The 13,676-nt window shown below is 47.5% G+C and overlaps 1 protein-coding gene across 1 annotated transcript in view; it reads left to right on the forward strand.

The window, feature by feature from the left end:
- Nucleotides 1-13,676, forward strand: part of GPC4 (glypican 4) — a 70,093-nt gene that overhangs the window by 23,869 nt on the left and 32,548 nt on the right. The window contains exon 2 of the mRNA XM_029997029.2: nucleotides 7,569-7,727. Coding sequence (XP_029852889.1) covers nucleotides 7,569-7,727 — 159 coding nt within the window. The remainder of the gene's footprint in view (nucleotides 1-7,568; nucleotides 7,728-13,676) is intronic.

Consider the following 13,676-nt stretch of genomic DNA (forward strand, 5'->3'; position numbering starts at 1 on the left):
AATGAGTGGCGGTGGTACTTTTCCTCAGGTGAGCAGGGTTTAACTTTAAATGAACTCTTAAAACCCCGCTGAAGGTGAGATCCTGCATCCTCCTCGCTTGGACATCACCTGCAAAGGGCGCAGTCCTGGGTTCAGACGTGCTGTAGGGAGTTTTGGGGTTTGGTCCTTGGGGACATCACCTGAACCCCTCCATTGCCCCAACCCCGACGGGAGAGCCGGGCAGGAGGGGACCTCAGCTGGCTGGTGATGCTTCTCTGGGGTGCCGCAGAGAGCAGAGACAGGTCTTTGTCTCCGGGGCTGAAGACCTGTGTTAGGAGCGTGGGAAGGGCTCTCCTGGTCTGCCTCCGCCCCGGAGGGATGTCCCAAAATTGCTCCGGTCGGCCTCAACGGGCAGCGTTTGCCTGGACTCGGTCCTTCAGGGACCTGGCTCTGTCATCAGCTCGAAGATGAGTTTTGCGGTAATTTGGACTTGGACGGGTGGAAGGAAAGAGCCCTTTTTGTGTCCTAAGTTGCTCTTTCCAGTAGAAAATTAAGGTTCCTAATGTGCGCTTGGCTTAATGTACACACATGGATATAAATCTCGCTTGTTCTCTTCAGTCCCTGACCCTCTTGGCAGTAAATTTGGGAACCCGAAGCTGTCAACAAAGCAAAATGGAAAAATAGAAGCCAGACAGACCTCGGTTGTGTATGATATTTTAAGTAACTGTAGGTACACGCTATGGAAATAATTAGGATTATTTGTTGTGTTGAAGGGAGGTATGTCACTGAGGTATTGTGTGCGCTGGCGTTCCCCACGCCTGCAAGATGGATTAGCAGCTGAGTTAACAGATGCAGTAAAGCTCGACTGAAAATAGTTCACTGTTGTTAAGCGTAGGTGAAAGGGCTTTGGTTTGGGTATCAAAGAGTGTATTTTGACTGCTTGACAAGTTTGCAAAAAAAAAAAAAAAATTTCAATATTATAAGCTTTCTCTGTGAGCCTGGGGAATTTTTCTGTGCCATTAGAGTAATCAGCAAAAAACTGAAACGCACATTGATTAATAACCTAAGTGGAAGCACAGGGGAAACAAGTGGCTTTAACATTAATAAGGCAAATAAACCATTTATATAAAACGGTTGCTAATTGAGTGGGATGTTAAATATGCTGCACGCTGGCACGTGCTGCTAAATTGCGGTACTTCCATAACCCTACCAGTCAGCTTTGGGAGCGGACTGCATGTGAAGATGTCTGCTGGTTTAAAAAATCCTGGGTGGTTGATAAAAAAGGGCTGCAAGGGGGGATGAGCATCCATGATGGTCAAATCCAGGACCAGGGCTTCTGTGGCTGTGGAAGGGCTGGAGCTCCCGTGCCCAGCTGGAGGGTGATGCTAGCTGCTGACCTCCACGGCGAGGACCTAGGTTTGGGTATGTGGGGTGCTCTCTCTCTTCTGGTGCTTTCTGGGTTTGAGATCCCAATGGGAATTGCAAATGTTTTGAGGAGGGAAGAAAGGAGAGCTGACTTTGGTTGTGTGATGGTGGCCTTTAGGCTGGGAAGTGATTTGTGTTGGAAATGGGGTATGATGTTTTGTGTCTGATGGTGATAGATGTAGGGAGGATGCTGCACTAAGCACTTCTGGAAGCGTGCAGTTGAAACAGGGGTTCGGGCTGAAAATAGCACCGTGTGCTCAGGAACATCACAGGAGGTACAGCTCCGAATGTGCCAACCCGGTCTGACCCGCTCCGACCAGAGGGTCCCAGCAGTGCTGTACTGTTTGCAGGATGTGAGCTTAAAAACTTGTAATTCTGAATTCTGCTGCCTTTCGTGGATGCGTTGCTTCTGTTAGCAGGACCTCGATGCTGTTTTACATCTCTTCCTTCCTGGCACGCGACCGTCTCCGCAGGAGTATTCTCCCCAGTAAAATAAACACAAGTCCCACAGCAGCACCGCTTTAAAGCAAGCGCAGGAGACTGACCACCTGGTGAAAAAGGAGTACTCCGATAAGAGCCATCAACTAACAATTCAAGTTTGCTGCTTACACCAGGCAAAAAGCACTCCTTCAAGCAGCGTGCGTCTGTGACAGCCGGGGAGGAGGCAGTAGGGTCGCTTTTTTCTGCCTTTGGTGTTTGCAACAGTCATTTCACCTGGAAATATTTATATGCCAAGACACTATCTGCATTTTTTTAGTGCTTTTCATTAGCAGATATCTAAAAGCAGCGTAAGCAGTGATAAGGGTGACCCAGCCTTGCCTTGGGGGGCAGGGGCTGTTGCGGCGGTGGGTTGTGCGGTTGTGCCGACAGAAGACAGCCGTAGGGATTACGGCAGCACCATCGCAGACGGGCAAGAGCTCGCCGTCCATTCCTGAGGGTGCTGAGCATTCCTGGCTCGTTTTGTAGCCAGGAAAACTGGGCAGTTTTTGGTATTTTGGGTACAATTAAAGGTGATTGGATTGGTTGGGTGGTTCGGTAGCCTTTTCTGTCTCAATGACTCCGCCGGAGTCGATCGCAAGCTCGTACTTTTCTTTCTTCTTCGTCTCGTCCCTTGTTAACGTGGGGCCGGAGCAGCGGAGCTGTGCTCAGGGCTGATGCTAGTGTTTCTTGTCATCTTTGTTGGGGGTTTTGTAAAGCCTTGGTAGCATGTCAATTATATATGATGGGTGGAAGCCTAATATTCTGTGATAATTAGAAGGCAAGTCTAGTGTGAAATCGGATTAGAGCCTGGCATTACAGTCCAGGATTCCTTTGGTAGTTGCTTCAGAGGAAGTCATAAAACTCTTTTAAAGATGACACAAGCCGATGTGTGCTAGGGGGAAGAGGCAGAGCACGAGGCTGAAATGGTGTCCCCGCTCACCGGTCCCCCAGCAGTGTTTGCCTCCCACTCCTCCACCAGCCCACCTTATCCCAGCCCATTTTCTCACAGGGAAGCAAAGTCCAACAGTAACATCTCGGACCATAAACTGCTTTTGGCTTGTTTACTGAGCTGCAGTGAAGGGCGTGTTTTAAAGAATTAACCCCCCCTGCCTCCCAGCAAACCACTCCTGAAAGTTTAGCTAGTTTTGCAGCTAGGTATACTTAAAGTATGAACTTGGTCAAGGCAAGGAGAAGCAGGCTGGGAAGGCACGTTAGACATGCAGAAGCAACATTTTGAAAGGGTCTTGGAAAATTGTTTGGTGAAGGGAACTGCTTTTCAAGATCATGGAGCCCCCGAGTTTGCGCTGCACACTTACTCATTCGATGAAAACTTGTTTTCCGACACATTGCAAAATAGTTACTTGATTTGGAAGAAACTCTGTGTGCCTGGAGTCTGCTAAATGTGGTGTTTCTGTAATGGCTTAAATCATAAGTTTGCAAGATTACCTTTCTGAGCACATTTCCTTGGATGTACAGATGGTAACATCGTGTACCATTGCATTTCTATCTTTAAACCACCACCTCCGTTCCCCAGAGGTGTGCTGTTAGCTAGCCAAGGAGCAAGCTTCTTTTGTAATTTCGGTACCTCATTTCTCCTCTGTATTCATATGTAATATAAAATAGAGAAAAAGTCTTGCTGTGACAGGCCATGGGAAAGATCTGCTGCAAATCCATGACAAGCTGCAGCAATGGTGTGCATATGCGGTAGATATTTGGAGTCGTTCTCTGCTACTTAAGCTCTTTTTGCCATGCAGCCCCTGACGTGATGATTGCACACCCTGCCAAACAATTCAATAAAAAGCCTAACTTGAAAGGAAGCTGTGGCAGAGTTATATTTTTGCTGTGCTCACATGGTGATAAATTACAGAAGCTGCCGAGTCTTTAACACTCAACAGTAGATGAAGAGTTGCCTTGTATGGGCATTGTTTGATGAGTTTTAACTTGGGAAATAATTATTGCCGAATGTGTCCTTGACAGTGAGCGCACACCATGAGTGTTCTTTACATAATATACATAAACATTAGATCTCTGTTTAAGTGGGCCTAAATACTCATATTTTTCACTCCTTTTCTTTAGAGGGGTTCACTGCCAGTTGGAGAAACGAAGAATGTTGTCTTTGGTCTTGGCTCTAGGTCAGGGTTTTCTGTGTGCATAACTGGTCCACGCTCACGTGAACCGCTGGCAGCAGCCGCTTTCCAGGCTTTATCGTTTTCATTCCCCTGTGTGCCCTGGTTGTAGCACTGTTGTGTTTTGAAGCTGTTCTCTGATGGTGCCGTGCTTCGGAGCCTGTCTGTGGAGGCATAAGCAGTTCCCAACACCACAGCCTTTCACCAAAGGGGCATGTGTTGGATCCATCACCCGAACAGGCGATGGGACGCTGGGATGTTGCATTGCTCTCCCTGCAAACTCAGGCATGGAATGAGTCCTGTGGATGGATACTGAACGGATCAGCTCTGCTAGCTGATTTAAAACAAAAGGCTTGACGTGAGATTTCTCACAAACCGTGTCGGTGCCTGTCGCTTTGCTCAAGCGAGGATATGTTCTCATGGATGCGGACGTGCTAAGGACAACTCTCCTCGTGGGAAAATGGGAGCCCCAGTGTCTTCTGGTGACTTTCCACTGTGGCACAAGAAAACTTCAAGAAAAGCAGCGCACAGCCCTAAACTTTCTGGTTTTTAACACTGGGTAACACAGTGCATCCTCCTCCGATTAGCAGAGTAGCTGGAGCTCCTCAGCTCTAGACAGAGCTAATTCTTGATCACAAGCCAAGACCACATAGTGCTGACATGACTGAGAAATATCTTCCATAATTAGATTGCTTGGTCATTCATTTTTGAATGTCTGAGTTGCATTTTGGAGCATAATTTCTTAATGATCAACCAGATGGGATCTGTGCAAGCTTGATTTACTATCAGTAGTGTTCTCCTTGCTTGGCTTTGCATCTGTGTCCTGGGGAGGCACTGTGCAGATCTGTGACAAGGGGGATCAAAGAAAAATGATTTTGCGTTGTAACGTTAGGTGGGATGGTAACTTTAGTTTAAGAGTATAAATAGATATAAAACTGTTACTTGTATTTGTGAAATACATTGGACTTTTATTTTTTTTAATCATAAATAAATCTGAAAAGTTGTTAAAACCACTGTTTTAGGGATCCCAGGGCATCTGTGGACAACTTCAAAAGTGTCTGCAAAGTGTAACTAGGAAAAGAAATCCCACTGTATCAGTAGGTTTGAATTTGCCAAGTAGGGTAGAGGCTTACCCTTCCAACACAAAAGAATGGGAAGTATGTAAGTTGTAACCACCAAAGGCAGGCAGGCATCATGGAAATTGTACTAAAATCATGAAGTGCATTTCAGGTAAAACGTTTCCAACATACTCCCCCCCATAAGAAATTCAGGAAAAAACCTCAAAAAAAGTGTTACAAGAGTTTTGAAATGAAATTATTTTGACACCTAGCTGTTGCTCTAGCTGTAATTATTGCTTTGCTGCTATTTATGTTTCCCATTGTGTCAAAGAGCCTTAGTCCTGTATTGGAACTGGAGCAAAGAGATTCAAAGTGAAATAAAGTGGTGGTGCTTGGGCACTTTCTTTTTTTAACACTTGCTAGTAAGGCAGGCTCACAGAGGAGTGCCCAGGTGTGCTCTGGGATGCATTTGGTGGGCCAGATCTGCAAATCCTGGGTGCGCCTCTTCCTCTCTTTTGAATCACTTATCAAGCTAAATGGAGCTGCATCCCTCGGTGCTGTGCCCCTTAATGCTGTGTATTTGCTGCTGGAGGTGCTCCTCTAAGATGGAAAGAAATAGAGTCCATGAAAGAAAAATATATCTGTAAGGAGACAGTGAGATTTTTCTGTGTTTTCTGAAGGCTGTGCCTAAGCAGTGTTGCTTCCTGTAACAGACTTTGAGCTTTCCGTAATTCAAGAGCAGTGGACAGTCTTGTGCAATAAATTAGCTATGTCAGAATTATCTGTCGGTCAAGGTCCCTCTGTAATGCCAGGGAAAGCAAACAAACCCTGTAGCGCAACAGAAAATAGATTTAGGAGGAGAGGTTCTTAGGAATTATATATAGATAGATAGATATATAAAGACAGATACAAAAATATTACTGTCTTATTTTAACATGGTCCTTAAGTGTCTGAAAGGAGAGATACTAACATTTCTGGGCTAGAAAGTCATGCGAAGTGATGCAAAGGTTCAATAGCTGGGCAAATGACGTTGTTACGAGATCTTGCACAAGGCAGGCAGAGAAGCAACTGCTTGTGTTAGTCACGGGCAGGCTTTTTGTTTTGCACCGTGCAAAAACTGCTTTTGTTTCTCTAAACCAGCTTCTAATGCTCTAGCAGGTAGGATGGCTCTTCAGTAAGCGCACGGTTCACAGCCTGTTGTGAACAGGTTGTTTTCCGTGCAGGGGGCTGACAAGTCCTTTGCAGCCCTGGCAGTGAGTCTCTGAACCTCGGTGGTGGATGGAGGTTGTTGGTGGCTTCCAGGGTGTGAGCAGGTAGGGAAGAGCCTTCGCTTCTCCATCTGCTTCCTCAGGATGAAGGATAAGGTTTGGCAGCGGGGTGTGAAATGGGAGAGAAGGCAGCAGCTTACATGTAGGCTGTGTCTTTTAAAATACCATCTGACTTGGAAGGATGAGTTTCTCATCCTAACTGCTTGTTTTGATCATATCTTCAGTGTTGACAAAGATTTGCACAATTTGCCCAAGTTTGAACCACTTTAGCATCGGCCCACCTGCCTGTGATAGTGCTGCGTTGTGGGACCTGTCAGAGAAGCTGGAGCCGGGGATTGCTACGCGAAGAGTTTATTTATCTTGGCCCACAAAACTTGACAGCAGCATTTTCTTGGTGGTGCTGGAAGAGGAGAGCTTCATCCTGCACTGCAGTGAGATGCTCTAAAAGCAAATTAGATGGGGCCAGATCCTGTGCCCAGATTGTCTGTGAAATTTTGAAATGGAGCTATGGTAGATACTGAAGCACTTTGATTCCTCTGACCAAGCCAGCTTGAGCCAGATAACTCTTAGGAGAGAATTATCTTTCAGGGTGAAGGAAGAAAAATCTGTTCGAATTCTCCAAAAACAAACGCACAATTTCGCCCAGGATGATGACAGGAAACTGTAAAAGTAGGAGCTGGGAACTACAAAGCTTTTTCAGGACTGTTGCATAGAACAAGCATATTTTAATATCAGTGATAACTGTGCTTCTGAGAGAGATTACTTCTTCTGTCATGATTGGGGGGGAGTAAAGAAAAAAGGATTTATTTGTACAAAAAGGACCATTGCCACTGATATTGTGCTGTGTATTAACTGAATGAGTTGGAAGTAATTAAAATACTCAACAAAAACTTCATGGAAGATACCATAGTATAAACAGGTCAATTTGCTGGTTCTTCAAATTATACTGTGCAAGATGAGTATCTGTTTATTCTGTTTATTAACTGAATAAATAAGAGGACACTTTTTAATGTTCTTGCAGAAAGACAAGGCGTAGTGTTTACATGTGTTGCTATAAAGTTCCTCTACAGAATCAGGCTTTGATATGCCTGGTCCAGCGCTCACAGTGAGGGGGGATCTTCTTGAGAGGAGATGGTACTGGGGGTCCTTGCAGCACTGCCTCGCAAGCCGACCTCTTTGCCCTTGCATAGAGAATCCTCTTAACTCAGGATCTTTTCTTCTCTGCTTTTCAGGTGACCACTTGAAAGTCTGCTCGCAAGGCTACACATGCTGCTCTCAAGAAATGGAGGAGAAGTACAGTCAGCAGAGTAAACACGACTTCAGAAATGCCGTTGTAGAGCTTAGCAATCACCTACAAACCATGTTTAGTTCCCGATACAAGAAGTTTGATGGTAAGTGCAGAGACCTTGAACTTGCTTTCCTTGGGATAAAATGCAAAAAATCCCCATCCTGCTGTTCTCTGTGCGGTTGTTCTGCTCTGCCTCCCTCTCTGCTGGGGAAGTTCATGAGTCATGGCTCGGAGGGCAGAGCATGCCTTGTTTTGCAATCCTGTGAGAGAGAAATATTTGCTGGTTATGGCTGCTTGTTTCCCAAAGAGAGAGATCTTTCCTTCTGATTAATCTTTTGAAAAACCATTTTGCTCTTAATGTAAGATTGCAGTTAGTTTTGTTGGTACATCCCCGCAGCGCATGTAATTGTAACGTGCACGTTTTGCAGCCCTGATCCACAAAAATGCTGATCTTTCCCAGCGTGTTGTGAGCCAACAGGATTTGTATCCATCTCACTTAGCCTTTGGGGCTAAGCAGAGCAGCAGATAAATACAGAGCTGGTTTTGTGCAGAGGCTGAGGGTTCGAGTGTGATGCAGGGTCAGAAGCAAAATGAACAAAGTCTCGGCTGAGTTCCCATCGCTCGAGTGACGCTAACTGCTGGCTGATAAGCAAATGACTGGTTTCGGCATTGCCCTCGGATCTGCAGCAGTGTCCCGTCAGACTGGGTCTCCGCAGGGCATGCCTGCCTCATGGGAGCTGCAGGAAGAAACTCTCTCCGGAGGTAGCTGGCACACACCCTCCCAGCGTTGCCCACCTTGCAGCCAGGTGCCTTCCTTTCAAGAATGCCTCTTGCAAACACCTGAAGTCAATTCCCACACGTCGGGCACAGCACCCATCTGAGGTCCGAGCAGCATCTCTCGGTTTTGCTGCTGAGCTCTTGGTTGTGGCAGTTCCCACTGGGCTCTGCAGGCTCCTCGGTGCTCCCGCTCGCTGCGGCCCCTCTGCCTGGGCATCCCCAGGAGGGAGGAGCGGAGCATCAGGCTTCTGCCTGGGTTGTCCTTGTTGCCTGGGGGAATGAGGTGACACCCAGTTGCACATGGAAATGTCTGAGGAGTCAGGTGGGCTGCGTTGGTAAGACTGTTGTTCTGCTCACACATCGTCACCGCTGTCTGGTAGTAGAGGGCGATTCCACCGCACAGCTCCTCGGGACCTTTTTCTCCCTTGTTCGGTTATAGGTTCAACGTGGATTTTCTACTAATATCCCAAATCTGTGCCTTGAACCTCCCAGGGACCTCCTCTCCACTACTGCAGCAGGTAGCAGCCATTTTCTTTCAAAAGGGATTGGCACTCGGGTGAGCGAGAAAGTCCCTGGGTATGAAATTGCAGTGAGTCAAAGTGGAATTACGCAATCATCTTGATAGCATCTAAATATGCTAGCTAAATATTTCACTCTTAACCTCTGTTGTCTCTACCTGCTGGTACACCAAAGGGGTGATAGAGAGAGAACCAAAGTGTCTAGACTTGCAAGCTTATTAAATGCAGAACAAGACACTTAATGAAATCCAGCCCATAGATAAGCCCTTTCAAAGAGACCAGAGGAACAGCATCTGCTTCACCTTAAATGAACGATGAGGCTTTTTGAAATGCTGCATTGAAAACAAAGAGCATGCACGGTTCGCTGTATTAGCATCCCTGACGTGGTGCAGAGGTATCGCTAGGTGTGTCTGCCTGTTTGTAGGGTGAGATGGCTGCAGGGCTGCATGACGGCAGGGGGATATTAAGCTAAGCTGAGCTGGATACCTGTCAAAGCACAAAGCTTCAAAACGGGTAAGCTTTGATAGGGAGCCCTGTACGAGCTGTTTTGTTTGTGCTGTGTGGTTCTTCTGTCAGCCCCTCACAGCATGCCCTGTGCCAGTCTCGCCCTGATCTTAGTCCTGGGAGTCCTTGACAGGCAAATCTGGAAGGGGATGGTGTGATTCTGTTCCTGGAAGCTGGATTTACTGTGCCCAGCCTGTCCCTGAGGGGTGTTTCTCTGCCCTGTACGAAACTAATGAAGGAGAATTAGCAACCCCCTCAGCTTGTCCCAAAGCCTAATGGCCCCATCTTTGAGTGTTTGCTAATACCAGATCTAGATCTTCATTTGCTGTAGTCAAAGCTGATTTAGGGATTTTTTAATCTTACCTGGGGTGGAAGCAGAGATTAACTGATTACCGTCCTCCATCGTTTGCCTCTTGGAAGACTTTTAATCATGACTGCCACTCTCCCTCCAGCCCAGTCACCCAGAGGCTGAAAGCACTCTTGCTGGTGGCTGGGGCAGGTTGAGGAGTCTCCCCTCTGAAGTCCTTAGCCTCTTCTGCAAAAATTTTGGAGTGCCATGCCCTAGGCTGCTGTGGTAGTTGTGTTTGTTTAAGAGCCTGCTGTTGAGTGACCGGCTGCTTGTGGCGTGGTGTGTCCTTCCTTCGGTCCTGGTGCTCGGTCATCAGGTCAACTGTGCTCAGTTCTGCCTTGCACGTTTGAGTTGTCCTTGTCCAATTCTTCCCACACTTCTTGATGTAATGTGCTCAAACTACAGGAAGGACAGACAGTCAAGACCCATATATTTGGCCTGACCTCTAGGGATGAGATTGGAAAAGTACGTGATCCTTTCCAGAGCTCTTCCCTTTGCATGGGCCCATGCCCTGATTTTAGTATTCGCAGCTCTTTAGGGCTGCCTCATTATTAGTAGCTAAATGAATTCAAGTGGAAATAAAGCTGACACGAAAGAGCTGTGCACCTTCCTCTGCTTAACAAGAAATCCTCTGCGCTACAGCTGTGTAGAGGGACTGAGCAGGCAAGATGAGTTATTGCAGAGACTGAATTCACTTCACTTAACTGGTCTCCCAGCAAGTGGGACGAACGCTGCTCTTGCAGGGTGACACATCCCTGTGCTGCGAAAGGCCACTCCAGGATGCAGCACAAGCAGCAAACCGTGTCCTCCAGCTCTTTGGAAATCTTTGTTGCGGGTTCTCTGGCTGCTAATCTCTCAGCCTTGACATTCAGGTCCGAGAGGAGAGGCAAACCCGTGCTGCCTCCGTTATGTGCTTGACCTTTGCAGCAGTTGCCGCTGCAAAAGGACAGTTGAAGTGGCGGCACGTCCTTTGGATGGAGGCTGTGATGCCCTGTGGCTTTTGGAGCGTTTGCATCAGCTGTTGCCGGAGCGCTGTGTGCCGTTGGAACCGTTGCCAGAATTGCTCTGATCTGACACCAAAGCCGTACAGAAATGGATTATCTCCTCTTAATCGGGAGCATGGAACAAGCTGCTGATTATCCGTCCCCAAAGGGCTGACCAGAAATCATTTCGGCTCCTAATGCGTAATGTGGCAGCGTCAGATCCTCCTGCGCGTGTTTGGTTTGCAGACACTGGGAGAAGACTGGAGCTTTGGAGTACCATATCTTATATATCCTGTCTAAATATTTGCTTACAGTACAGCTATGTATGCTCCTGGGGGTCTCTCCTGTTGTAATTTAAACCACTAGCCTGATCCCAGTGTAGCAGTAAGGTATATATTTCCAGCAGTAAGGGGAATGCTTTTTTGATAAAATAAAAAATACTTTGAGAGTTGTTGGATTCCCTGTTGCTAGATGTTTTTAGAGGTGAAGATTTGCTGGTTTTTCTGGCATACATGATCTCAGATAAGTTTATGGGCTTCATTGGGAAATTAGAATATCGTGGGTGAGATTCTCTGGCCATGTAAGCGTCTCCCTCTGTGACAATGACAGCCATGGGAAAGCCACAAAGCTGTGTGACTGTGATGACATCTCATAACACAGAAGCAGCTATAGTAGGGCTTTAAACGCCCCCCCCCCCCCTTTTTTTTAATTTTTATAAATCTCCTTTGCCTTGTCTCTTCTTCACCGGTCAGTGCCCTCCCCTTCCCTCTCCCAGGGATTAATAACGTTAATATGATTAATGGTGACATTAAGACTGTATAAAAGCTCGGTCCCATTTATTAAACTCGAACTTTCACCTCTTTTGCCCTTTCAGGCTGAAGTTTTCCACGCCGGGGTCTGTGCTAGCCAAGCATTGCTTTGGGGAAATTGCTCAGCTGTTTTGAGGAATTGGAGCAGGGACAGGACATAGCCCATAACTCTTCTTCAGCGTTTCCGCTGCTATGTTGCTTCCTAGATAAGATGTTCTTAGTTTTTTCGTATTAAAGATACCTCCTGAATCTCTCGGAAGATGTAACTTGTGCCAGGCCTTTTCTGGGGGGAGAAATGACTTTTTTTTTTTTTTTGTAGGCTGGTTGCAGAGCGATTGGGGAGGGCAGAGTCCCAAGCCCCAGTGAGCAGAGGGGCTGCTGAGCCTCTGCCCTGCGGGGCTGAGTCCGGCAAGTGGCTGCTTGTTCTCCTGCCCCTGCATTTCACAAGCACTTTTGCTGTTCTGCTTAAACCAAGTCTTGTCCCCTTCTTCTGTGCGCTCTGGATTTGGGGAAGGCAAGCAAGCTTCTGTAACCCTTGTTGTACGGGAATATGTACAGAAGACGAATGTGAGATGGTCTGTCCCTGGGCTGGGCTGGCAGTAGGTTTAGCCTTCCCAATACCCAAGCGACAGAAGGATTTGTACTAAACAGTACAGCCCAAGCCAGCATCTGGGAAGCTATTAAATGCCGAGAGTCCCATTTCTGATCTGCTCCCCCTGACTTTTCCATTAACATTTAAGATAAAACAAATACAGAAATGTAAAACGAAACCCCCTGGGGACAATGAGTGGAAAGAAACCAAATGCAAGCAGCGGGAGCTGTTCAGGGGTCCCCGAGACTGTGGTGCACCCACCCCTCTGCTGTGTGGGGTGCCGGGCAGAGGGGCTGGAGAGGGGCCCCTCTTCATGGGCTCTGTGTTTATGTTGGGCAGAGTAGCCACAGGTATAAAACACAATCGTGCTGTGCATCTTTGAAGCATCCCAGGGTGCCCCTGATCTTCTAGTGTGAGCCCTGTGTTCCTCCTGGGTGCGTGAATTACTTACAATAACTGGCTTGTGGCTGCGTCCAAGTGACTGATGGGGCGGGGTGGGGGCATTGGCCAAATACCTTCCAAACTCTGATGAAACTGGGGGGAAAAAAAACCCCTGGAATCTCATTTCTGAATTTAGTTTTTGTTCAGATAACCCTTGGCTTCCAGCCTCTGTCTCCAGGTAGGATTTAGCAGGGAGGTGTGCTGGGACAGTGGGATGCATGGCTGGCAAGTATTAATAACCGGGAATGAGACGGAAGGGACGAGGGAAATCTTGCGGTGGTCTCTCTGCTGCTCCAGGCAGTGCGGAGGCAAACGGTGAAAGACGAGCCCTGCAGGTGCCCAGCCTACCGCTCCTATAGTTAGAATTTGGCAGACCATCGGGGCGCTCCGCCTTACCGAAATAACTGCCCTTTGGGGACCTTCATCTCACATTAACTCTTTTATTGGAAACTGCCTGCAAGAGCAGAGACCCGGGGCCTCATCCTGCTCGTGTGCCAGCCCCGCTCCGTGTCCTCGGCACCCAGGACTCTGGGGTTAGCCCTGGCTGCTGGCACATTTCTCTCTGCAGCAGGCAGCTGTGGGTGTTGTGGCACAGCAGGAGCGCTGAGACTAGAGACCTGGTGGACCTTTGATGCTTTCTGTGCCACAGCTGCGTGGTGTTTGTGCTTCTGAACAAATCTGCGTGGTGGAGAGAGCTCTACCATTACAACCCATCCTCTGGCAAGTGCGCCGATGATGACTACATCGTTAACAAACAAATAATAGAGCCATTTTGTCTATCTGCTGCTACTCATGTCGAGATGAAAGCACAGCCTCGTTCTTCCCTCTCCAGAAAGGGATGGCACCAAACCTCATACCAACCAGGGGAGAAAACGGTGGGAAGATCCCTCAAATCTTGCAGAAGAAGCAGTTGCTGAGAGTCAGTCCTTCAGACTTGGTTTCGGACCTGTGCATACCCAGTGTAGGGATGGAGTGATTTAGGAGAAGCAGGAGGGAGCAACCACCAACACACTTCCTTTAGAAAATCCCACTTGTGGGCTTTTGTTTGTGCTTTCCCACTCACTGCAACAATAATGAAA

Source organism: Aquila chrysaetos, chromosome 21 (genome assembly GCF_900496995.4).
Source record: "Aquila chrysaetos chrysaetos chromosome 21, bAquChr1.4, whole genome shotgun sequence".
Lineage (NCBI taxonomy): Eukaryota > Metazoa > Chordata > Aves > Accipitriformes > Accipitridae > Aquila > Aquila chrysaetos.